The sequence below is a fragment of the Cavia porcellus genome, unplaced genomic scaffold (assembly GCF_034190915.1).
Source record: "Cavia porcellus strain 051 isolate PalLab524CR breed Dunkin Hartley unplaced genomic scaffold, mCavPor4.1 scaffold_27, whole genome shotgun sequence".
Lineage (NCBI taxonomy): Eukaryota > Metazoa > Chordata > Mammalia > Rodentia > Caviidae > Cavia > Cavia porcellus.
The window spans coordinates 8,039,986-8,066,335 of NW_026947510.1; the positions used below are offsets into that span (position 1 = coordinate 8,039,986).

General features: G+C 50.4%; 1 protein-coding gene and 1 long non-coding RNA gene across 24 annotated transcripts in view; both read left to right on the plus strand.

Moving 5' to 3' along the window:
* Positions 1 to 4,896: 4,896 nt before the first annotated feature.
* Positions 4,897 to 7,028, plus strand: LOC134473622 (uncharacterized). Its single transcript, XR_010043973.1, has 3 exons — positions 4,897 to 5,155; positions 5,970 to 6,059; positions 6,769 to 7,028. It is a non-coding gene; the product is annotated as an uncharacterized LOC134473622 (long non-coding RNA).
* A 7,373-nt stretch (positions 7,029 to 14,401) lies between these two features.
* LOC100724054 (tRNA-splicing endonuclease subunit Sen2-like) overlaps positions 14,402 to 26,350 on the plus strand; it is a 66,654-nt gene continuing 54,705 nt past the window's right edge. For 22 of the 23 annotated variants that reach the window (XM_063237843.1, XM_063237844.1, XM_063237845.1 and 19 more), the window contains exons 1-5: positions 14,490 to 14,726; positions 17,369 to 17,640; positions 19,042 to 19,123; positions 22,387 to 22,423; positions 25,224 to 25,695. In XM_063237843.1, coding sequence (XP_063093913.1) covers positions 17,452 to 17,640; positions 19,042 to 19,123; positions 22,387 to 22,423; positions 25,224 to 25,695 — 780 coding nt within the window. In that variant the 5' untranslated portion in view covers positions 14,490 to 14,726; positions 17,369 to 17,451. The other variant, XM_063237826.1, reaches the window with a different exon arrangement.

The window sequence follows — 26,350 nt, forward strand, 5'->3', positions numbered from 1 at the left end:
ACGTCCATCCACGCAGAGGCTGGTGCATGAGCGTCCAAGTCCCATTATCTGCTGTCGCCCAGAAAGTGGAGATCACCAGTCCAGCCCCTGACAAGTGAGCGCAAAGAGGAGTGGGATCTGGCCACGCACCGCAGTATTCATCAGCCATGGAAGAGGTGACGCCATGCCACGTGCCACGTGCCACGTGCCACGTGGGGGAAGCCCCCAAGCATGCTGAGGCAGAGCCGTGGTCACAAGGTCATGTGCCGCAGCACCCAGTGATAGGAAATGTCTGAAACGGTCAAATCCAGAGGCAGAGGGCAGATCAAGGTTACCTGAGGCCAGAGGAAAGAGTCCATCGGGGTGGGCTCTGCGGCTGCTGAAAATGCTCTGTGGTTGATGGCAGTGAGGGCTGAAAGCTCTGGCGACGCCCTAGTCAGGCACGGTGGTGTGTGCCTGTAAATTCAGGGCTCAGCAGGATGAACAGGAGGGAGCCTGCAAGTTCAAGGCAAGTTTGGGCTGTGTTCAAAGCCATCCCAAACTGTGTAATGTGAGACTCTGTCTCAAAAACAAGAGAAAATCCTGAAAGTACTGAAAGCCGCCATTGGTCTGTGAAGTACAGGTCAGTGCGGGTAATAAATGAATAAAGAAATAGTGACGGGCCCAAGTGTGGTGCCACCTGCCGTACTTCCAGTACTTGGAAGGCCGAGGCAGGAAATTACACAGCTGAGATCCTGTCTCGAAACAAAACATAAATCAGGCATGGTAGTACATGCCTGAAGAAAAATTTTTAAGAGAGAAAAGGAGATCACCAGTAATGCTCCAGAGTGAGCCTGGTTCCCATGGTCACCAGTTGCTGAAGCCTGCAGGGCAGAGACCCTGGCAGCGCCATGAGGAGCACGTGACCAAGTGTCTCAGGCTGTGGGGGCCCTATGGGTCTGCTGCTCTACACCCGCCCAGCCTGCTGTGTCACACTTGCATGCAGGTGGGGACACTGGTGACAAAGGTGAGCGCTGTTTCCCTCAGCTAGCCCTCAGGATATGGAGTCTAACACAATCCCTCTGCCCCAAGCGCCCTCTTGTCACCCAGGGGCCCAGACCTACTTGACAAGGGTGGCTAAAGTGCCATCTGCTCCTGCCACGAGGTGAGGTCAACACCACCCCACAAGGGTGGGGGTGGGGCTATGCCCTTGGGCTCCAGCTGGATGGGGTGCAGCAGGTATGGACCACGCCCAGTGGGAAGGGGCGGAGGCAGCCAAGGCCTCCCCTCCGGCAAGTGGGGATTCTGGAGAGATGAACACTGATGGGAGTGAGGGTGGTGGGAAGATGGGGCTTCTGCCCATTGAACTCGGAGGACTGACATCCTCCTGACAAGTGGGCTGACGTCTTGGCAAGGGCTTGGTTTTAGTGGGGACCAACAATGCATGAGGCGGGACCAGGGTGTGGACAAGGGTGAGCGCTGGCCTGGCACTGTGAGGCCCCAGATTTGATCCCCAGCACCATCAAAAACTGAATGGTGAGTTCGATCCCCAGTACAAAACAAAACAAAACAAAACAGAAAACAAGAAATCCCACAGTTGCTGGGCATGGGGACCCCGGACTCCCCTATGCATTCTTCCTCCACTTCCTGTTGGGCTGCCCTCAAGTGAACAAGTGAGGTGTCAGTCACCTTGTTAGGTAAACTCATTGTTAAACTTCTTGTCATTGGTCCCAAAAAAAAGCTTGTCCTTGCCAAGGACCAGGGTCATGGTTGCTGGCCTTAGGGCATACCCATTGCAGCCAGGGTTCCGGGGACACTTTGTGTCACCTGCATCATAGATGAGCAGGCTGTGTGCCAGGAGGTCATGTCCCTACGGCTCTAAGTGTGGGGCACTAGAGCCCTGACATTCGTGAGCATCGCTCGTCATCAGTGGGTGTCACCAATAGGACTGTCCCCAGCACTCTGCCACCCTGATCCTCGAATACATCCTGGGTGGCCCTATCATCCAGGTCACAGGATGGTGTCATTCATTTAAAGTGGGAATTACAAGGATTGAGTGGGGATTGGTAAATCCGATTTACAAATTCCTTTCTCCTCTGAACTCCACTGGGCCTGAACTGGACTCCTTCCTGGCGAGCCAGACTAAGAAAGTCCCCACCCAGCACCGCTGTGGTCCTTCCTCAGACTGTGATAGGTGAGACCCAGCCCTGTTCACACAGCATGGCACCTGGCTGGCCCCTGGAGGGCAGAGGAGGAGCCGGCCTCTTGGACTGAAGGGAAGGAGCAGATCCCTGCCAGATTACAGGGTCCTGTAATGCTGAAACTCCATTCCGCCCCCCCCCACGCCCCCCGCCACTGAGGCGTCCCTGCCTATGGAAGGGCAGGGGTCAGCTCAGCATTACCCATGTCCCCCACACAGTGGCCAAATGTAACAGTGCCCAAGTGCTTAGGAAGCCGGCGATCTGCTCCCAGGAGTGAGCAGCCATAGTCCCAGCCTCTCAGGGAGGAGGTGCAGGGCCTGGGGCTGTTAGAGGAAGGGCCCACTCTGAACGTACAAGGAGCTGGTCAGTCCTCAGCCCGAGAAGCCCCAAGGATGAACAAATGGGATCATACCAAATTAAAAAGCTTCTGACAGCAAAGCGAATCACCAACAAAGTGAAGAGACGACCTGCAGCGTGGGAAAAGACACCGCGGCTGTCCCCAGCAGGGGACTGCTATCTAGACTATGTGAAGAACTCAAAGATTAGATGCCTCAGAATAAAAGACCTGAGGAAAAGTGGGCAAATGAAATGAATGGACGCTTCCCAGAAGAAGTACAAACAGCCAATAAATACATGAGAAAATGTCCAGAATCTCTCACCACTGGAGAAATTAAAACAATGCTGAAATTCCACCTCACTCCAGAAAGAATGGCCCCCATCAAGAAATCCAATAACAAATGCTGGCGAGGCTGCAGGGAAAAGGACTCCATCCACACTGTTGGTGGGAGTGTAACCTGGTGCAACCATTGTGGGGATCAGTGTGGAGAGTCCTCAGAAACTGAAACTAGAAATTCCATTTAATCCAGTGATTGCCCTTCCAGGTGTCTTCCCAAAACAGTTAACGACGGCATATACAGTGATGCGCCACACCTGTGTTTATAGCAGCCTGTCTGTCCATCCACAGATGAATGAGCGAAGAAAATGTGGTCTTCGTACACGGTGGAGTGCTAGTCAGCCATAAAGAAGGGCATCTTGAGTCTTCTGTAGGAAAATGGAAGCAGCTTGAGACTATAGTGGTGAGTGAAATAAATCAGACGCACAAGCTTCACCATCACATGGCTTCTCGTGTGTGGGAAACCCAAAGAACAAATAAAGAGCCAAACAAAAGATAATGGGAAGTAGGGAGATAGAGTCCCTCCAATGAGAAAGGGATCCAGAGATGCAGGGAAGGGGAGGGATAGGAAAGGAGTGGAGATGTGTCAGGCACGGCGCACAAGGGATGTGATCACTGCGTGCTGCAAACATGCACTAATAAAAAGTAAACATTGAAGAAGGGAAGAGATGGGTTCTGGGTGGGGGTGCAGGGCTGTGGTTCCTGGGCTGGGTCACTCATGGGTCCACAACTGCTGCTTACACAGGACAAGGCTTCCCGCGTCCCGGTCCCAGAAAAGTCAGGTGGCGGCTCTGCCGGTTTCGGCTGGGTCTCGTGCTGTGGTGGTGGTGGTGGTGGTGGGGCCCTCGGGAGCCAGTACCATGGGGACTGAGCCTGGCTGACTGCTGTCACTGCGGTAGGGACCCTTACTGCGGTGGGGAGCCCTTCCACCGTGGCAGCATGGAGGATGTTTGGTTTTAATCTTTGGGCACCTTCTTACTTTTTTCTTTTTAATTTTGAGGTTTTTGCTAAGTTCTCCTGTCTCAGCCTCCCAGATGCTGGGATGATAGGAGTTTGACACACATCCCATGACAGTCTTTATTTTATAGGGAGAACTAAAGGACAAGGCCATCCACTATAAAACTGCTAGCAGAGGGCCTGGGAGCAGCTCGATGGTAGAACACTTGCCTAGCACCTGTGAGTCCAGGGTTTGACCCCTGACACCGAGTAAATGAATCACAGCCAACAGATAGGCACCTAGGGGTGATAGAAGTTTGGGATGCCAGGTGACCTTCCTAACCTGAGTTGACCATTTCACAACATGTGTACAGAGGATCCTGGCAGTATGTATAAGTTTCATCTCAATTTTTTAGAAGAACCAGGGAAAGGGAGAGATAAGCGATCGCTCTTGCCCTGGAAGCTGCCTTTTGAGAGCCTCCTATGGTGCTCTTAAGGCACCACCTTGTCCTGTGTTGCTTATTTTCCATTTTTCTAATAGTTTTCTGGTTCTCAATCTTGGCAGCACTGTTGAACTAAATCCGTGGGATGTGTGTGTGTGGGGGGGTGCGAGTAATGGGATTTGAACCAGGGCTGTCACACTAAGCTATGTCCCCAGCCCTTTTTTATCTTTTGAGATAGTCTTGCTAAGTCCTGGCATTGCAGGTGTGCACCACTGCCCCAGCACAGTGAGACTTTTTAAAACTACCCTGTGGAGCGCACGCCCCATCAGTCAGACAAGGTGGCAGAGTCCCAGGCTGTTCCTGGGCCTCCCAAGAGCTCCTAACCTGGTCTCCACAGTCGGACAAGTGGGCAGCTGTCAGGAAGAGTCGCAGGGCTAGAGGAAGAGGTGACAGGAGCTGGTTCTTCTCCACCCCTGGTTCAGGGAGGAGGGGTCTCTGCCCCCACCTTGCAGGGTCACCTGTGGGGAACAGTGCTCCTCCGGGGGAGCCCCCTTTGCCTTCTCTAGAAGCTGGAGAAACTTCAGCAGCAGCAGGGTTGGGGTGTAGCTTAGGGGAGGGTGCACGCCTGACACGCGCAAGGACCCGGGTTCCACGTCAGCACCGCAGAAAGGAGGGATGTGGAGAACCTGCAGGCTGACACCGACAGGCCCACCGCAGCTGGCCCTGACCTCCTACCCAAGAGCAGCCCGGGAGCCCCGCCCCTGCTCAGAGACCTCCTAGCAACATGGGTCCGTTTAAAAAGAGAACGCTTTCTCTTTGGCTGCTGGCTGCACTCCATCTGGGTTTGGTTGGAAGGTAGCTTTCTCCGAGTACTGCTGAGGATGAACGGGACTCTTACACTTACTCTTTCGTGGGTGGATTCTTAGTCATCCTGCTACTTCTCTGTGAGTTGTCTGTTCCTAATCTACTAATTCACAAGGGCACGTGTGGCTGCCAAGGGGACCGGCGCTGTGTCCCCGCGCACACATGGCTCCCTTGGGCTGCGCTGCTGCCACCCAACGTCAGATTGGAATCAGGGCGAGGCAGGGCGTGGCGGGGCATATCCGGGCTGGGGCTCCTGGTCCCCGGCTTCCCCTGCCTCTGTATCTGCCCCTCCTTTCCCTAGCATGCATTTCCCCCTTGGGGACCCGGCCACACTGTCATCTGCATCCCTGCCCTTGGCCTTGTGCTTCTTCCTGGCTCCTCTGCTTGAGCCCCAGTGCCACCTCCTGCTGCACAGCTAGGAGTCCGCTTGGGACAAGGTGGCTGTGGAGGGGGTCCTGCCACACCAGGAAGGCCCTGTCAGGGCGATGGCTCCAGGCTCCTGAGGGCTCGGCCCCACCTCAGCTCTCGGTGCTCTGACTGCCTCAAGGCTGGCAGTCCTGGAGACAGTCTGCAAAGGCGGATCACAACCTCGGAGCCGAGTTCCAGGAGCAGAGTGGGGGTTGGGGCATCTGGGGACGGGGGGGGGGGGGGGGGGCTCCGAGGTGGGTCCAGGAGCAGGGGCAGAAGCGTCAGGGTGGCAGGTTAGCACACTTGACTCCTCCTGCTTCTGTCCTAGGCCTCCAGCAGGGTCTTCTGGACCCCCTTCAGCCCTACCTGGTGTCCCCTCACCCTCAGGATAGGACCTGAATTCCCAAGAACACCACTTAGCTCCTACTGTTCTTGGCTGGTTTTGTTTTCCTCCATCCTCGCCTCTCCATGTCCATCTCTCTCCAGACAGGGTCTTCCTGTGTTATGCAAGCTGGCCTTGAACTCTTGGACTCAAGCTAACCTCCCGCCTCAGCCTCCCAAGTGCTGGGACTCAAGGTACAGACCACCACTCCTGGCTCCTGCCTGGTGGCCCTGAACTGACTGTGTGTCCCCAGTCCCCTCATCCTAGAAGGGCCCCTGAATTGGCCAACACCTCTGCACTGGCTCCGACATCTGCTAAGTGGGCTTTTCAGAGCCTCAGAACAGCCTTCTATGTGAGTGTCTCTTCCACAGCATCCCCCCTGCTAGGCCAGCAGAGCCTTTGTGGCCTGGACGACCTCAGCTCTCCCTGACGCACAGCCTCATGCTGGCCAGAAGCCCAGTGGGCAGGGGCTCCCTGGCCTCCCAGGCCTGGCATACAGATCCCAGCTCCCGCAACCTCTGTGTCCGGGGAAGGGTGGCATCGCAATGCCACGCTGCAGCAGTGACCTGGGCCCTTAGCCCAAGCCTGGGTGCCCAGGCCTGGGTAGCAACGTGACGCCCACACGGATAAGTATTTACATTAGAACAGAAACAGAAATGCAGGGGCCCCAAAGCTAACAGAGGTCTCACTCTGGGACCACACTCCTGAGAGGGAGAACTTTAAGGGAGTTCATGCCAGGAATTGTCACACTGGTGGAACCACAAGTGAAATCCACAGCGTTGTCACCTTGGGCTCTTATCCAGCTGTGTGACCTTTAGCGAGTCACTTTACCTCTCTGGGCCTCGAAAATGGGAGGTTGTCTACATTGCTCAGTGAGTTGTTATGAAGACCTTTTCCTTTCAGGATGCTGTGTGGAAAGGGACGTTGCACAAGGAGCCGGGGACAGAGTGCCTGCCCACCAGACAATGCTTCTAGACAAACAGCCGCTTCCTCCGTTAATGAGTCCTGTGGAATGCAGATGAGATTTTTTCCTCCTCCTTTTTGCTGATTAAGTTCCCCCAAAACCCCCTTAAGGATTTTAATAAGAAATGCAAAAATCAACAAAAGTCCGGCAAAGCCTTTCCTGTTATTAAATAAAGGGAAAGTAAATATTGCAAATTAGACATATTTCATAAGAGGATGTTTTGTTTGGGCTAAAAAAATGAGAAAGAAAAGAAAAAGCTATTTGCTTTCTGGCAGCAAATACATGTCTTTGCTGAAGTTTGATTTCAAATTTGATGACTGGGACATTATTCCTGGTTTGCCTGGAATTCAAGCCTTTTGACATTTGATGAGGGAAAGCTGGTTTCAGGCTGGCCAGGTCTCTCCTTCTGGGACCCAATGGAGCTTCTTCAGCTCCCAGGAAACCGGATCATACAAGACAAAAGCAACTCGGAACCAAGGAGACTTCATGTGGTTCTGCCACAAAGAGATGAGAGAAAAATAAAACACAAAAGGTTCCGTTGGTCTACTTTTTAAAAAAAAAATTATTTTGAAGGTAGTAAAACTACAACAGAACAAAGCCAATCGAGACAATGCAGTGACACTGGTACAGAACTTCACAGTAGGATCCTGGGATGGTACTAATAGGTACTATGGAATATCTCGTTATCTTCACAATAGATTTCCAGTGAATTAGGTATAGCGAAATCAAACCAAAAACAGAACGTATAAAACCAATTGAAACAGAGTGTTGAATAGAGCAAAACAAACAACAAATCAAAACAGTGAAAACAACCTTTGCCTTCAAACAGAAGACAGAAGGAAATCCCCCATATTTGCTATATTGCATATAGCCATCCTTGCAAGAGATGCTGAGACGTCTATTCCCAATTGCTATGGGGGTGGTGCTTAATTCTTAGCCTGGTAGGCTCACTGGAGCCGCTGGTTCTCTTCCTGGTCCGCGCCATGGGCGTTTACAAAGAAGGCAAGCGAATAAGCTGCCTAAGTTCCATCATGGCCGGATCTCGGGAGCCCGTTGGTCTACTTTTTAGGATAAGAGAGGAGACGCTAAAACACAGCACAGCAACACAGCATCAGTCCTGACAAAGGGCCTGGTGGCTGCAGGACTGGTTTAAATCTACCTCTGCCATTTTAGGCCTGCGTTACCCGGGTAAACTACTTAACTTCTCTGTCACTTTCCTCATCTTTAAAATGGGAAGAATAAAAGCATTTACTATAAGAGATGTAATCAGGGATAAAAGAGTGGGAAAATCAGTCCAGAAAAGTAAGGCGCTCTGCCAGGAGTGGTGGTACATGCCTGCAATCCCAGCACTTGAAGGCAGAGGCAAGAGGGTCGCTGTGAATTCAAGTCAGCCTGGGCTACACAGTGAGTCCAAGGCCGGCCTGCACTGCACAGCAAGTGGAAAGACAAAAACAGAAACAAGAGAAAAAGAAAGCAAAACGACACATGCACCTCATGCAATTTGTATAAAGGGACAGATAGGAAGGAGGAGGGACGAGGGAGGCAGAGCGACATAAGGCTCAGCGACGGTGGCTGTGCTGGGAAGGAGGCCTTCCAGGTGCCAGCGAGGGGCACCTGTACCTGTCGCATGCACACCCAGCACAGCACAGCCGGCAGCTGCTGGCACACACAGCTGTCACTGAGCACACATCACTGTGCAGTGCGTGACATGCCTGGCAGCCTCCCGATCCTGTAGGCGACAGGAGTTTAGGAGAGAAGAGTGTTGGCTCAATTTCACGTGCCGGTCACCCCTGCCCGGGGGACAGAAAAGACCTCGGTGAGAATCACCCTTGATTTCCACTTGGAGAGTAGGCAAAGCCACCAAGAATACTCATGGAAAGGTGTCCAAGGCCAGTGGGTGCCACACAGCTGCCATGCTAACACTGTGGGAGGCTGAGGCAGGGGGATCTCAGGTTCGAGACCCAACTGGCAACTTAATGACTTCGTGAGCCCCTATGTCAACCAAAAAGAGGGCCAGAGTGCAGCTCCGTGCAAAGGCCCTGCATTCCAGCCCCAGCACCAAGAGAAAAGAATGTAAGTGTCACCTATATTCACACAGCTTCCGGTTTATTTAAGAAATAAAGCAGGAGAGATATAATGCTGAGGCCTCCTTATCTACTACCAAAGTCCCAGAGAGAACTGACAGTTTACGTGCTCCGACTTCTGAGGTCTTTAAAATAATTTAACATAGCTATATGTACATCGAATACCTGGTATTTTGTATTTTATTTGATTCTTATTTTGGGGATGTACCAGGGATCGAACTCATGACCTCATGCTTGCCAGGCAGGCACTTACATATTTTAAACTACACATATGGTGTTGTATGATTCATACAACATGTGCACCTTGACTTCATTAGTTTTTAAATTTTATCCCTTTTTTTTCATATGAGGAATTGAATCTAGGGAGCTCTGAGCTACCTCCCTGGGTCCTCCCCCAAATCTTTTTATTTTATTTTGAGTCAGGGTCTCAGTAATTGCCAAGAATGATCTCCAATTTGGGAATCATCCTGCCTTAGCCTCCTACGTACCTGGGATCCCCGGCATGTGCCACCATATGGCCAAATGCATTCCTTTCAGCTGCCGTATAGTATTCCCCCGTGGGGCTGTCCTACCTTACGTTCTATATGTCTATCCTTCAGGCAGGGACATTCAGGTCGTTTTCCTTTTTTTTTTTTAAAAATAGGGTTTGATTAAATAAAAATCCTTTGCTAAGTGTCTGTTTCGGAATACTTGCCCAAGTTTCTCCAGAAGACTGTATGGAGCCAGCATCCTTGGAACCAGGCCCCTTGGTGGGCACCCCGGTAGGGAGTGGGCTGTCTCCCCAGCACAGCTGGGTCCAGAGACGGCGCCCAGCCCTTGCACAGGGTTCTGAGCCGGAACAGCGCAGGGACTCAGGAGACCCACCTCTCAGCATGTGGTGTCTCCTTGCCCCACAGCCTGGTCCATGTCTCCTCAGATCCACAGTTTCCTTGCCAGTGACCCAGGAGCTGATGGGGCTTCTGCTCTGGTGTGCATGGGACAGTGTGACCCCACTCTGCCTTCTCCTGCACGCCCTCTGAGCTGGGGCAGTACCTAAGTCTCTGCAGTGGCTGAGCAGGACGATGTCCCGATCTCTTTGTCCCGCAGGCTTTGTGCTTTGTTTGTGTTCGAAAATGCTGGCTTTAAGTGCTTCCTGGGACCCTGTCCTCCTTTTCAATCCAAAAAGCAGTGTCCAGGAGCCTGGGTCCAATCTGCTGAAATGTCTCCTTCTGGTGGCCCCTCTCAGGTACTGCACGGCTCAGCCTGTCTTGGGAAATCAGTGGGGCAACAGCCCAGCCCTGCTCAGAAAAGCCTGTGGCTCCCCATTGTCTGAGGGGTAAAGTCCAGAAGCCAAGCCTGAATGAACTCCTGCAGATTGGGCCCATCTAAGGAGCCTTATCAGGCTTGACCGCCTGCCCTGCCTGGCTGGCCTGCTCCTCCCCGCTGCAGAACCTCAGAGCCCAGCTTTGCCAATGGGTGACAGGTGGCCCATGCCACCTTTCCTGTCTCCACCTTCCAGGCTCAGCTGATGGGAAGCCCTCAGGCCCTGCACCCCTCCTGATGCTGTCGGTCATTTTTCTATTTCCACATGGAATGCAAGGTCCTCTCCTGAGTCCAGCATGATGGATTACAGGGAAGCCTAGGAGTCCTCAGATTGAGGCCCTCCCTGGCCTCCACTATTGCCCAAGAAATTATGGGCAAGCAAGGTGGCTCATCCAGGGAGAAGCAAGGACACAGTCTCACAAGCCTGTTATGGGGAGGGGACAGTGGATGCACGGTGGCTGGCACCCGGTAAACACTTGGTAAACACTCAGTAAACTGACAGTAGGGTGACACATACCAATACAGAGACACAGACGAAGCACTGCACTCATCTCAGCACTGCAAAGAACAGGAAAGGAAAAGGATATCCAGGAAAACCTGGATTTCAAATGAACTTTTTTTTTATTGGATAGGGTCTTACTGTAACCTTGAACTCTGAGATCCTCCTGTCTCAGCCTCCCACGTGCTGGGATTCCACAAGTGCACCAGCATGCCTGGAAAACAACTTTTTCTTTTCTTTCTTTCTTTTTTTTTTTTGTCTTTTTCCTTTTTATCAGTACCGGGGATTGAACTCACAACTGCCTGCTTGCAAGGCAGGCACTTATGCTGCTGAGCTAAACCTTTCTTTTTGTGGTGCTGGGGATTGAGCTCAGAACCTTGTGCATGCAAGGCAAGAGTTCCACCACTGAGCCGCATCCCCAACCCAAACAACTTTTTCTTAAAGCATCCTGCATATTACGCAGTGGTTCTGTGTCTCATGTCACAGACAAACAGCGTGAAGGACAAGTGTCCCCTTTAGAGATCTCAGTATTGTAACTGGATAAATAGGTTCCATACTTTCTCTTCTCAGATTCTTTATTTGCAATTCATCCCCTCACAAAAAATTACATGTGACCTCAGAGCCAGTGCCTGACAGTTGTAGACCTTCGCACACAGGCCAGCTTGGCCAAGAACCCTAGTCACCCAGTGCACGCCCCCTTCTTGTCTCATTCCAAACATAAACAAGTGCACTTTATGGACTGCCATCCTGGCCACCCACTCGGTGCTTTTGCTAGTGACTGAGCTGTTTTTTGAGGATCCACGCTGGGCGATGAGGGCTGCCCAGGGGCTATGCCTCTCTGGAGGAAGGTTGGGGGTTAAATAAGCTGCCCTCGGGTGACAGTTGCTGAGCTGTTGGCCAGGAGTTCCACGTTAATGAATCAACAATTGATGTTATATAAGACAGCTTTAAATAGAAACCTGGAGAACAAGGCCCTACATTGATCAGGTGATGGAAATGCTTCCATCAGAGATACCCAGGAACCCAGCCCCTGTTGCCTCTGGGAGCAGCAGAGCTGTGTTTGCTTGTTTTTGATTCAGCAACTTTAGGGGAGGACTGTCTCAAACAATGAGAATCAACTATTCGATTCTGCCACACACATCGCTGTACACATATGTACTAGCTAAGCCCGTCTACTGGAAATACACTCAAAGAACTACGGGGAATTTTCTGTGACACTTGTTTCTGGAGTGGTTTATTCGGGCTTTGCTTGTTTTGAGACAGGGTCTTAGTGCAGGCTGGCCTTGAATTCATTATGTAGCCCAGGCTGTTCTTTGAATTGTTAATCCTCTTGCCTCAGTCTCTCAAAAACTGGGATTACAGGCATGTGCCACCACACCTGGGACTAAAGTATTTGAAAATACTTTAGTGTGGCTTGTGCCTATAGCTCCAGCTACTCAGGAGGCTGAGGCAGGAGTTCACCCAAAGTCCAAGAATTTGAGACCATCTTGGGCAACACAGTGAGTCCCTGTCTCAAAACTGTAACTACTCCAGTTTGGAAATAAAAATGTGTACTTGGAGAGTATCAAAGAAACAAGATACCAAAGACCAAAGGTTGTGCAAATGGTTATTTATAAGAGTACTTTCCTTGTTTTCCTGTGTATTCAAAAGTGATTGTAACCAAAGGTTTGCAATGCAGACACAAGAGAAAGTCTTGGGAAGAACTTTCCGTTTGCTGCCATTTCCTCTGGCCTGTCTGTGGGGAGAGGGCTCAGGGTGATGCCTTGACAGTCAGTAGGAAGCCGGGCTCTATCTCAGCCCATTCAGACTTACAGTTACCTTGCTAGTGTCTGAGTTCAGATAAATGAGGAAGCCAAATGGACTACCTCTGAGACCCTTGTGTTGTTAAAGCCCTTTAGCGCAAAACCCAGTGTGGGCTGCTTGTCTAACCTGAAAGCCACAACTGCTCCAAAATCAGAGATAAATTCTACACTTGCACTCCTGTGATGGGTCACACTCAAAATGCAGGGCCTGAAAATACTATTTCTGGCTGTGTGTATGGAGGAGATGTGGGCAAAAGAAATGAATTCCAAGCATAGACCAGGTTGGCATTCCCAAAATACTTCATCTTGTATTTGCAAAGATTCCAAAATCTAAAATATTTCTGGCCCCAAGCATTTCAGAACAGAGGTGCCCAGCCGGCCCTTACTTCTGACGTTGGCTTGCCTGGGCACAGCACTGCCTGCAGCTGGCCCATCCACTCTCACCAACTGGGTTGGGTGTGCTTTGAGGGTGGCCAGCAGGGGGCGCTGCCTGCGGAAAGGAACCCTAGCGTCCTCTGGGCTCTCAAGAGCAGTAGCAGGAGAGTACAACCCCTTAACTGCTCACTCTGTCTCTCAAGGGGCCTCCCATGCACCATGTAGAAGATCAGGCCATGTGAACGTTTTGCCCTTGAATCTTCAGCACGGTGACCTAAACAAGCCGCTATCACGTTTCCCAGCTCTGCATACTTCGTTGGAGCAATGAGAAACGGGCTGTTTGAGTGTGGGGAGCACACAGGTAACCCCAGTAGTCTGGAAGCTGAGGCAGGAGGATCCTATATTCGAGTCCTGCCTGGGCAATTTAGAAAGACCATCTCAAAATAAAGTAAAAAAGGGGCTGGGGATTTAGCTCACTGTGAAGGCCCTGGCTTCAGTCCCACAAGGGAAGTCAGAGAGAGTGAGAGACACAGACAGACAGACAGAAGAGGGAGAGGGGGAAGAACTCTTGGATTTTGCTTTGTCTGAAGCCTGTGCTTCCCGGACCAGCAGTGAAGGCCCACACGGGTTAAGCACTCCGTGAGCGCCACACTGTGATCTTGTGATCTCCCAAGAGCTCACAGACCCTTGAGAAACAGCAGGAAACTGGGTCAACACAGACTGTGCCAGATAATGCAGAACGCAGAAGCCAGTCACTCAAGCAGGTGGCCCAGCACGGGTGAACTCTGAGGCGGCACCTGAAAGACAACCAGAAAGGACAGCAGCACAGGCACAGGGCGTGCAAAGGCCCAGGGGCAAGGAAGGTTGGAGAAGGCCCCACCCAGCAGTCCCTATCGCCCTCCTTGTGACCTTTTGCCTCCTGCCCACTTGGAAAGGCTCCTGTAGCCTCCCTGTCAGGGCTGCTCTAGTCCACCAGGGCCTAGGGGGCTGTCACACTTCCTGTCACTCAAGTCTCAGCCATCCTCTTCTAGGTGGAAGGCACAATATTCTGGAGTCCTCTGGGTCCCCGAATGACTCACACAGCCAGTGGGAGTGGTGGTGGGGACTGAGCTGAGATTCCACACCCGGGTTTGGGCAGGGTCTCAGGAGGAGGCGCCCTTGTATGCTCCCTGCAGCACAGCCTTTTGCACCGCAGGTTCCCAGGTCCGGGTCACACGGCACAGGCTGAGGTCAAGGTCCCCAGATGTCTTTGAATGCAGGCCGGTGGCATCCCCACTTACTCCACCACCCACGTGACTATGCGACACAGGACAGGTAGTTTCGCTTCTCATCTTGTAAAAGGAGTCTTACGAGGAGTAACCGAGAACCGTCCCCGTAGTGAAGCCAGGACAAACGTGCTCTGCCTCCCAGCCGGTGGAGAACCAGCACACACGCCAATCCCGCCAGGGAGCCTTGCGCAGGCGCACTCCAGAAGACCCGGCCGGGCGTCCCTCGCGCTTGCGGCTGCGCACTGAGCTAGTTTTGCGGCCTCGCTGCTTGACGGCAGCCGGTGTGGCGTTGCCGGGTAACAGCAAGCGCGTGGGCTCAGTCAGGTGAGGTCTAGAGCGCGGAGAGGCCAGGCCGGGGTCGGATAGGACTGGGGCTTGCACTGTAGGCGCGGGTCTCCAGACGACCCCCTTGCCACAGGGTTGGCGGGGAAGGGCTCGCGTCTCCCGGAGCTGGGGCTGCGGAGGAGGCTCCGGGGACAGGTGGCTGCCTTGGCTGGGGGAGGCGTGTGGCCTCCTGGCCCGAGTGTCTGCCACGAGCCCGCACGGAGAGCATCCAAGAGCGGCTAGGTAAATATGCGGACGGCACGCGTTTCAGAGCTAGGCGGGCCCACTTTGGGGACGGGGAAAATGCCGACCTGCAAGCGCGTGCGCCCCGGGGCGCCATAGTCTTCGGTGTGTGGGCTGGGATGCAGCTCGTGGGCGGAGCCCCGCGTGTGATCTCCAGCACTGAGAGCCACACACCCAGCCCGCGTCCAGATCCCTGACTACCCACAGAGCCTCTCCTGAGCATCGATTTCCCGGCTTCCTTAGGCCTTGCCATCCCGCACTGTCTCACTTTTGGCCTCTGTGAGGTACAGATAGTCATTGTCATCGGGCACCCGAGCTCAGGTGGCACTCGGGGTCTGGAGTTCATACCTGCCTGTGATGAGATTTCATTTGGTTCGCGGTCCCCTCTTCTGCTGTCAAGGCACTGAGCGCAGATGCGAAGGGCCTTAGGGGCAGCCTTTCTTTTCTGCTTTGCCTTCCAGCTTCAGCAAGAAGTCAGTCTTTTTCCTTTTGTTTCCTTTTCCTTGAGACAGGATGTCGCTGTGTAGTCCAGGTGGCCTTGAATTCACTATGTAGCACCAGCTGGTTGAGGCCTCGCTGAGATCCTCCTGCCTCTGCCTCATGCTGGGATTACAGGTGTGCACACCACACCAGGCTCAGCATGAAAGACTTATGAAGCTTTCTCTGTTGAGTTTTACTCTCCTGGAAAGGGAACTGCTTTGTGAGACAGTTCCTTTCGATCGTCTCCAGAAAGCTGATGTTGGTATTTATGAAGTCATTCTTTAAAAAGAAGAAAATTATAGTAATAAATAAAATTAATATAAATATAATATTAAAAATAAATATAATTAATATAATTGATTACTTACAGTACTGAGGGTTGAACCCAGGGCCATCACACTGAGCTACATTCCCTGGCCTTTTTTACTTTTTGAGACAGTATGATGCCTTTCTTGCAGTATAGAGCCTGGAAGATGCTTTTGCTCTTTACGAATTGTTTAAAATAATAGCTTTATATCATCTCAAGATGTATCTTTCCATAAAATATCATTTTTAAAACGTACAATTCAGTAGGATTCACAGAATTACATGGCTGTCACCTTCGCTGCAATCTAATTTTAGAACATTTTCTTCAGCCCCAAAATAAACCCTGTGTCTGTTAACAGTCACTCCCATTTTCTCCCGTTCCGGCAACGCCCAGCTCTGCACACTTGCCTGTTCTGAGTGTTTCATGTTGGCGATCTCATCAGTGGTCTTTGTATCTGGAATGTTCACTCAGCATAGTGCTTTCAAGTCTCTGTTGTAAAGTGTATCAGAGCTTACGCCTTTTTGGTGGCTGAGTAAGGTTCCGTTGTGTGGTTTTGTTGATCAACTATCCACTTGTGGTGGATAGTTGAGTGGAATCCATTTGTGGCTGAATATCACCAGCTGTGAGCAGTCAGGTACAAACTTTTCCATGAACTGTGCCAAGGAGCGAAATTGCAGGGTCCTGCCGTAGCTCAGTGTTTGGCATTTCAAGATCTTGCTATGCTGTTCTCTAATGCCATCAAGGTCATGGGGTGACAAGGATGATTTTTTTTTTTTTTTGTCTTTTTCCTTTTTATGGGTACCGGGGATCGAACTCACGACTGCCTGCTTGCAAGGCAGGTGCTTATGCCTCTGAGCTAAATCCCCAGCCCCGACAAGGATGATTTCCTCTCATACACTTGAGCTGGAGAACAGTTTCCCTTGATCCGCAGATGAATTGGTTCTAAGACTTAACCACTGATACCCAGGTGTAAGGGTGTTCATGCCCCTGTGTAAAATGGCACAGTACTTGCACACAGCCTCTTCTCCATGTACATGTGTTATCATTTCAGAGTCCTCTACCTAAGGTGATGCAAGTGCTCTGCGAATATTGTTACACAGTAAAGTTTTGGGAATAAGGAAAAGGGGAAAATGTCTGTATATAATATAACTAGCATGGAAGCAGTTTTTCTGCATATCGTCTCCCCATTGTTGAACCTCCGGATATAGAGCCTACATGTAAGGGACCAACTGTACACATTCTGTTGGTTCTCTTTTCTGAAGAACTCTAACAAATAAACAAGTTTTATAAAGAAATGATTAACATATTAAGAAAGGTTTCGATCATAGATACCTAGTTATGAGTACACTAGTCCCTCAGGTTACAAACTTAATTCTTCCATGATTCTGGGTGTAAACCAATTGGATGAGAACCAAATCAAATTTCCCCATAAGGCCAACGCTGACCCTAACCATTGAATTTGATCCTGGGAGTGATGGATCCAATGTTTTGGATGTATTCAAGGCCTTTTTGGAGTGCAGAGCGTTTGCTAGATTTAATTTGCTAACTTGGCTTCATCTTACATCCTATGACTACAAGGAGCCCTAAAAGTCCTCAAGAAACATGGTTGGCTGAGTGAATCCAGGGACAAAGTCCCGGCAGGCAGGGATCCAGGGCCACTTGCTCCCTGGAGACCTCTTGCTGCAGGTTGGGACTTGTCCCTTGGCATCAGTGTCCCCTTTCCAGGGAAATACGGCGCCCACCTCGCTGGGGGCTGTGGGCCTGAGATGCTCTCAGTGATGTGCTTGTACAGCATGTTGTTGTGACTCCCCTTCTTCTGGGTAACGATTTTGTAAAGATCCTGTTTTCCCCACAGACTGCAGCAGCCCTTTCCAAGACTGCATGTAAACGATCAGTGTATGGGTAGCTGTTTCTTTGAAGAGCGCTTGCCCTTGAGGGATGGCAGAAGCTGTGTTCCATGCACCAAAGAGGAAAAGAAGAGTGTATGAGAGCTATGAGTCTCCTCTGCCGATCCTGTTTGGCCGGGACCTGGGTCCTCAGAAGGAATTCAGAATATTCCGTGCTGAGATGATCAACAATCATGTGATTGTGAGGAGCCCGGCGGACATGGAGCAGCTATATGGGAAAGTAAGTGTCAGCAGCACCCCATTCCCCCAGCCCTGCCAGCTTGGTCCTGCACACTTGGCATCAGGTGCCTGAAGCTGCATGTTGTGGGAGTAGTGGGCTGTGTGGGAGCCACTGTACCCCAGCCTGCACTGCAGTGATTAAAAGCAGCGCAAAGGTGCCACTTACAGAAATGTGCTTTGGAACCAGAGCATCCCCTGTCCACCATCACATTCCTCCAGGTTCGTTCGTGCTCCCGGACAGGTCAGCTGAGACTTCTGAGCGCCCACTTCTTACTGTTCTCTCCGGCGAAGGGCATCTTAGATGGGGGCAAGGTCTGTTTTTTACTGTTTTCTAGTAATGACGGCCTGGGTTGAGATTGGTAGCTCGCTCATTCCTTTGCCTTGAAGCTCATTTAGCACTAGGGGTATTTAAAAAACAGCTTGATTGAGATCTGATTTACAACGATAAAGCTGGTCCTCTGTCCATGCACAATGCAGTGGTTACCTTAAATTTAGAGAGGGTGCAAGCACCACAACTGTGCAGTTTTAATATTGGGTTTTGGGGAAGTAAACCAAGGATCTGGCACTCTGACACCAAGTTACGCCCCTGACCCCATGAGCCAGTGTTAGGACGGTCCCTTTGCCACAGCGTGCCTATCGAACTGGGTCCCAGCTTCCGCTCACAGCCTGAGGCACACAGCGAGCGGCCTTGGGTCACCTTCCTTGTGCCCTCTCCAGAGACTACAGGAGTAGGTAGAGGCACCCTGCCTCTGAGGGTGAGCACAGACCTTGACTCTCCATGGCTCAACATCGAGGTCTTCATTTGTACTCCCTGTCAAGCAACAGTCTTTATAAATGCCATGCACTTTGTATATTCTGGCTGTTAGATCTACATGGAGGGTGAAGGGTTTTTATTTTAATTTTAGTTTTCTGAGGCCCAGACAGGAGGATCATAAGATTGAGACCAGTCTGTGAGATACTGTCTCAAAATAAAGAATTTTTAAAGGGTTGGGGCTGGAATTTAGTGCAAGGCTGAACACCTGGTGACAAAAATAGCATGGGTAACTACATGTTGCTTTTGGGATCAGCCCCAAGGGAGAGCACTTCAGTTCTGGGGTGCAGAGGGCCTGGGCAGCGTGTCTCTCAGGCACACAGTGTTCCCGATCCACAGGCAAACAGCAGTCTCTGTCCCCGCCACCTGTGTCCTCTGTGTGTCAGACCCAGACCAGAGTCAGGTCAATGAGGCACACTGCAAACTTCCTTTGCTCCTCTAGAGGGCAGAGTCACAGAAAACACAAATCATGAATAATCATGGACAGCCAAGAAGAGGGAGATGAGCCACTTGTGACCCCAGCAGTTGCATTTCGCTGTTTCTGGGAGGTGTGTCTAACTACAAACTAATTCCTTCCTCTCTTCCCGGAAGGGTTATTTTGGAAAAGGCACTCTCTCAAGAAGCCGTCCAAACTTTTCCATGTCGGACTCGCAGCTGGTTGCAAAATGGAAAGGTAAATGCATGCTCTCCTCAGTGCTTTCTGGCCCAGTAGACTTTGGGATCTCACCTCAGTAAGGTGCAGAGTGGTAATGGGTACGTTGGAAGTTTCCATTTCTGGCACCATTGAAAACAGGGAAAATTAAAAGCATCAGTTTCATCTGGTTAAGATATAATTAGATAAGGTTTTTAAGAGATTTTATTATAAGAAAGTATTCGTTGTCAAGAGAAGTTGCCAGTTCTGCAGGGAAGTGCAGAAGTGTAACAGGTCCCATGCTGGGGCCCTGGGAAATGCACTTTCATGTGTTGCCGGTGGGAGTCAGTGGTGTTCCCCTCCAGAAGGGAATCTGCCAGTGTCCACAAAACCATGTATCATTCCCTGTTTCCTTTTCCCCCATTCCTATCCCCTCAGTCCCTGGTAACTTTTATGAGTTTCTTTTTCTCGATATTTTCTATATAAGAGGACTCATGCAATATTTGTCCTTTTGTGTCTGGCGTCTTTTGCTTAGCATAGTGTTTTTAAGGTTCATCTGTGCCATGGCAATATCAGAACTTCATTCCTTTTCATGACTCCATAATATTCCAGTGTGTGGTCAGACAGCCACATTTTGTTTATCCATGCACCTGCTACTAGACACTGAGGTTGTTTATACATCTTGGCTGTTGTAAATAATGTTGTGGTCATTGGCCTCCAGATACCTGTTTGAGTCTCTCTTTTCAGTTCTTTTTCGTGTGTACCCAGAAGTGGAATTATTAAGTCATATGGTTGTGCTGTTTAACTTATTTTGTAAACCCAGGAACTCTTGAATACTAGGCAAGCACTCTATCACTCTGCCCCAGCCCCCCACATTTAACTTTTAACTATTTTTGCTTTTTTTGTTTTGTTTTATTTTTGAGACGAGCAGGCCTCAAACTCATGATCTGCTTTCTCAGCCTCCCAAGTGCTGGGATCACAGCTGTGCGCCATCGCACATGGCTGTGTTTCACTTCTTAAGGAACAACTTGTTTACCACAAGGTCTGCACCGTTGTACCCCGCCATCAGCTGTGCCGCAAGGCTTGCGGTTTCTCTACATCCTTGCCAACCTCTGCTTGCTTACTTTCTAAATACTAATCATCTTGGGCTGGGAGCTCAGTGCAGAGCATTCAGCTACCAAGTATGAGCCCTGGGTCTGATTCTCTGTGTTGCCCTGTGCCCCCTAAAACAGGTCTTAAGTGGTTAAGTTTCTGTTGTAGTTCGTTTTTGTTTTTATTGAGATAGGGTCTTGCTAAGTTGTTCAGCTTGGCCCCAGACTTGCCATCCTCTTGCTTTGGCCTTAGCATTCTGAATAGCTGGATGACAAGTGTGTACCACCGTACCCAGCTAAGACTTAAATTTTAATTAAGTCTGGTTTATCTGTTTTGTCTGTTGTTGCTTGTGCTTTTGGTACTCTTTTTAATAAACCAGTGTCAAACCCAGGCTTTCCCCTGTTTCTTCTGAGTGTTACGGGTTCAGCTCCTTGCATTTGGTCTTCTTTCCCTTTGAGAGGTTTTTGCAGGGGTGAAGGTCCAGCTTCATAGTGCCTGGGGCTGTGCAGTTGCCCATCACATGCTTTGTTTTTAACCGGCACCCTAACTTCCTGGAATGGGTCTTCAAGATGTACTGGCCAAAACAGGACAGGAAGTAGTGGAAGGCTTCTCCTGACAGCACTGTTTGTGAAGTTCAGAGGCTGGGTGCGACCTGACGCCAGCAGAAGGGCGCCGCGCAGGGCACAGGCAGGAAGGCGACGGGCTCTGTGTGCCGTGCTGTATCTAGGAAGAAGGGTGTGTAAATATGTGCTTATTGTGGTTTTGAAAGTGAAAGAATTTGCCTCATACAGTGGCACATATCTGTAGTGCCACTTACAAATCTGCAGGAGATTTGTAAGTTCAAGGCCAGCTGGGAACTTAGCCAGGGCCTAGATCAGTACCAATACTGCTACAAAAAATGATTTAAGGAGTTAAGTGTGTACAACCTGATTTACACTGTGTATACAGGTATGGAAATATCATGTTGCTCCATTACTATGTACTTTCATATATGAGATTAAAAATAAATTTAATCAAAAATAAAAATGGAACAAGAAAACATAATTTTTTTCAGTACTTGAGATTAAACCCATGGTGCTTTTGCACTGAGCTATAATCCCCCGCCCCCCTCCCTTTTTATTTTTAATATTTTGTGAGACAGCCTGCACTGAAATTTTCTATCCTCCTGCTTCAGCCTCCTAAAATGCAGGGGTTACAGGCATTTACCACCATGCTCAGCTAAACCATCATTTTAAAATGTCTCTAGGGAGGAATGAAATAGGATGGGAAGAAGTGAGACCATACAGATTTAAGTCTGGAACCTTGTAAATGTACAACATAGTAATAATTACAAAATAAAATTAGATTTTAAAAAGTAGTTGGTTTTTTTTGTTTTTTTTTTTTTAAATAGAAATAAGATACCCAAACAAGCATGTCAGGTTGGGTTGCATAATCTCTTAGAGAGAAACTCTTTGAGTAACTGAAACCAATACTTACTCAGACTTAGTGGGATAGACTTTTTTTCCATTTTCTCTGACAGAAAAATGGTGCCTAATAAAATACCCCAGAATCCATCTGCTTTGAACATTAACCCAAGCTGGGAGTGGTGGTATGTGCCTGTAATCCCAGCACTTGGGGCTAGGGAAGGAGAATCACTGTGATTTGAGGCCAGCCTGAACTACATAGTGAGACCCTGTCTCAGAACAAACCAAAATAAAACAGCAAATCAAGCAAGCATGGATTTTCTTGCCCATAGCTCCACTGCCCTTGGCAACTCTACCCTTTCCTGGGCTTTGAACTCTGAGCAGCACCTAGGCCTGGCCTCTCTTGCCTTTGAAGGAAGCTACTAGGTTGGGGACCAGAACTAAGACCTGACCCTCCAGTGAACCAGAAGCACTTCACGGGGAGAGATGTGGCCCAGCCAGTATCCGGAGCTGGAGCCAGAGCCCAGACACCTAGATCCATACCTAGGCTCGTGGTGCCACCCAGCATACTTCCCAGCCCCTCTGGACATACAGGTGACTGGGGGTCTCAGGGCCCTGTGCTGGTGATACCTGCTGTCTCTGCTGAGCTGGGGTGATGGCCGGTTCTGAGGTCATCATTGACTGGTCAGCTGTCACCTCCCAGGCTGTGACTTTGGGACCTGAGTTCTCCCCTTCCTTGATTGTTAGTGGGTGACTTTCCCGCTTAGGGGAAACACGTCTGGAACTAATGGAGCTCCTTTGCCATTACAGATGTGGAGACCAACATGCCCATCATCACGTCAGAGAGGTAGGTCACAGCCGATTTCAGCTGTGGCTGAAAATCGCACTTCTGGTGGATGCATCTTTGGGCGGTCTTTCCTGTCTACAGCCCACCTTCTCTTTCTTTCTGGCATTAGACACATTGTTCAGGATGCTTCTGAGTTGAATGTGGATCAAATTCTATTTGAATACATTCAGGTTTTAGGTTGCCCTAAGCTGAACCCTTTGCCAGCCAGGCTGCTTTGGAAGTAGGCATCAGCATGGAGTAATGGGCATCAGGAGGCCAGTTTACCCTCCTTCCATGCTCCACGGGGGTCAGTGAGGGTTTCTCAAACCCTATCCCTGGCCGCTGCTCTGGCCTTGTGCTCCCTGTCCCTTACGAGCTTAGTGCAATGGTCCATTCTGGGGACACAAGGACCAGACCTTCTTCCTCTGCAGCCACATGTGGTGGTCCCTACCATCACCCCAACCTCAGTGTCCCCACAATGGGTCTCCATTCGTGGCCCCTTGTTCAGTGTTCATCCTGCTTCCGGCACACACCAGCAGAGTCTGGCAGCCTGGTGCCAGTGGCCAGTGGCCAGCTAGTGGCTACAGCCCAGCCTGGGAAGTAGAGTGGACTCTGGTCTGGAGATGCACCAGTGGGGCCCCAGTGTGAGCATCTTGTACCACACCTTTTTGTTTCTTGTTCTTTCTGTGGGGTAGGTGTAGTGCTGGCTTAGAATCTAGGGTCTCAGATATGCTAGACAAGTGCTGGACTGCTGACCAGCTGTGGGTGCAGGGTTCTTTCAGGTCTTTCCAGTCTGGGCAGTGGATGGAGCTGCAGCTGCAGCTCTGGGTGACCACTCACTTGGCACACACGAGGCCCCTGGCTCCATCCCCCACATGAAAGGGAAACAAAGAGACTTGTTGAAAGTTGTGGGCCCCTTCCCACTAAAAGGAACCACATTAATAAAGACCTGGGGTTCACGTAGCAGAGCTTTGTAGACCCAGGAAGGTGCCAGAATCAAGGCTGTGGTTCTGACAAGCAGGTTCACTCTAGGTCTTTGCCTTCCTCCCGTTGAGGTTCCCATCCCTACACACCTGTGACCTGGCGCAGCTAGGAACCACCTCCAGTTTGTGGACAGCCTCGCTTTCCCCACTGACACCGAGAGGCCCGCACCAGGTTCCTGTGGGGGGCTAGTGGGAGGTGACCCATTTCTTGGATGGGGCAATCAAAACACAGGGAAGTGAAGTCATTTGCTTGTCACACAGTAGTAGGTGACTTAAATCAGGGCTGGATGCAGAGCATGTGTGGTCCCAGAGTCACTGCAGCTCAGCTATGGGAGTAACCTTGTAAGGGATCAGTCTTCTGTGCATTGTGGAGAGGCTCCTGGGGGTGGAACCGAGGTCTTGCACAGGCTTGCCAGGTGCTCCACCACTGAGCTTTGCCCCCACTCCTTTATTATTTTGAGACAAGGTCTAACTAATTTGCCCAGGCTGGCCTCAAACTTAGGATCCTCTTGCCTCAACCTCCCAAGCAGCTGAGATTACAGACAGACACCACGTTCCTATCTACATTTCAGTCTTTCAGATTCAAGCACATGCTGTAATCCCAGCACTCAGGGAGGCTGAGACAGGTCAGAAGTTTAGCACCAGCCTGATCAACTTAATGACTTAGACCATGTCTCAAAGAATTAAAATTGTTAAAAAGTTCAGAGTTGTTGCTCAGTGTGAGAGCCTTGGATTCAGTCCCCAGTATGGGGGGGGGAGGGGAAGAAGACCTTTGAGATTCAGTTCCCCGTATGTGTGGACACACTCGTGTCTGTGTGAGATGATAGGGTGTGGACTCGGGGATTCCAGTGGCTCAGGTGAAGAGCCTGCCAGTCTCCTAAGCATACAGAGCCGATTTCCCCGGGAGATCATGTGCACTATGCATCACAACAGTGACCTGCACACAGATAAGGAGTCAGGCATCTGTCTCATGAGCAAGTGACACTGCAGATGTCATGGGTGCTCTGTGGATGCACTGTCAGCAGCCACTTACAGGTCCCCAAGCCCCACACAGTAGCCTCAGACCAGGAACCAGCAGAGCCTTGGGCTTCTATCCCTTTGTTTTCTTTTGTTTCTTTCGTTTTTGTTTTTGGTAAGTAGTAAGTAGCTATGAAGATCCTGGGACAGTAGCGGCAGGAATGCATGGGAGGGTGAAGGGAGAAAGGGCTGTTTTTTTGTAACTTGGGAAGTATTTAGGTGTTGCCTTCAAGACTGAAAAAGTTCCTGTATGTTTTCTCATGAAAATACACTCTGAAAGTTGTTCTGGGGAAAAGGCTATTATTTCTTTCTGTATCCAGTGAAGAAGTTATTAGGTGCTGTGAAAAATACTTACCAAAATTCTCATTTTGCTCTGCATTACTGTGCAATGGGTCTTGATATTATGGATTAAACATCAGAAACATTGTAATCTCCAAACTTGAAAATAAAACCAAATGAATCCTGATAGAAGATGGTCATTTTCTCTCTGTATTTACCTGCCTCTCTTGGTTTTAAATTATGTAAGTTTTGCCAAGTGTGATGGTGCGTGCCTGTAATCCCAGCACTCTGGGAGGCTGAGGCAAGATTGCAAGTCCCACCCTAACCTGGGTAACTCAGCAACTGAGTGAGACCCTGACTCAAAAAGGCTGGGGATATAGTTCAGTGTGAAGGGCTGGGGCTTCCTCCTAGAGCCAGAAGACACAAACACAGTCCTGTCAGCTGCTGGCGGCTCTGACTGCTGTAAGCAGCTGCTCAGCCCCTGCTAGTCTCTGTGCTCTGCTCTCTTTGGCCCTGGTGGCTGACAGTGTTTCCATCTGCAGGTATCAGCGTCGTCTGGCATGGGCCACAGATTTCCTGCGCAGACAGGGTCAGGATGAGAGCACTGCACGCAGAATCTTGGAGGAGTATACGAAGCCAGTCCAGCGTCCCAGCGAAGGGAGCAGTACAGAGGGGCAGCTTCAGGCTGGACTCTTGGCAGGAACAGCGGGGCTTCCTGGGATGGATGGAGCCTCTGGCACTGCACAGGAGACAGGAGAGGCCGACATGGGCTCTGGGCCTGACCCACTGGCTGCAGCCGTCTTCAGGGATCACGTGGGAGAGGACCTCACACCTGCTCCCTGGGTTCCCAGCTGTGCACAGGATGCACTCCGCCCCCAGTGTGGCCTTCAATCTGCAGCCAGCAGCCTGCTACCCAGTGTCCTCCATGCTGGAGAGAGGGAGTCTGGCCCGGAGTTCGTGCTGGTGGAGGAGGAGGCAACCAGGAGCGAGGGGGAGGACACCCTGGAGGAGGAGGTAAAGAGGAAGGGTCTGGCCCCCTCACTACTCTGTTTCCATGGCTTCAGTGCCCACGGCCCGGAAGTGTCCTCTGCCCTGACTGCTTCGAAGATAACACTCTTTTTCAAGAGTGTCACTTTTATCACAATGTATTGTTAGAATTGTTCTCCTTTATTACTATTACCTATTTTTAATCTCTCACTGAGCTTCATTTATAAGTTAAACCTGAAATGTGATTAACAAACACAGGGAATATTTAAATTTTTTAAAAAATTTATTACTATAAGACACGCATTGTGCTGGATGTGGTGGCACATACCTATAGTCCCAGCATGTAGGAGACTGAGGCAAGATGGTTGCTGCAAGTTCCAGAGCAGCCTGGGCTACGTAGTAAAGGCCAGCCGAAACTACACAATGAGGTCCTTGCCTCTACTCTCCCTCCAAACATTGCATTGAACACACTGAGCGCGTCACCCTCACCACTTTGTGGAGCAGTTCTCAAAGTCCTCTTTCTCAAATGTCTTCAGTTGTCCTGTTGGGGCTGCTTCAGTGTCTTTAAATGATTCAAAACATTCATCTTTCTTGATCACTTTAGCCTTGGGGAACAGCCAGAAGTCCACAGTGCCAGGTCCGGTGAGTGAGGCAGACAGGACACACCAGAATGGTTTTGTGA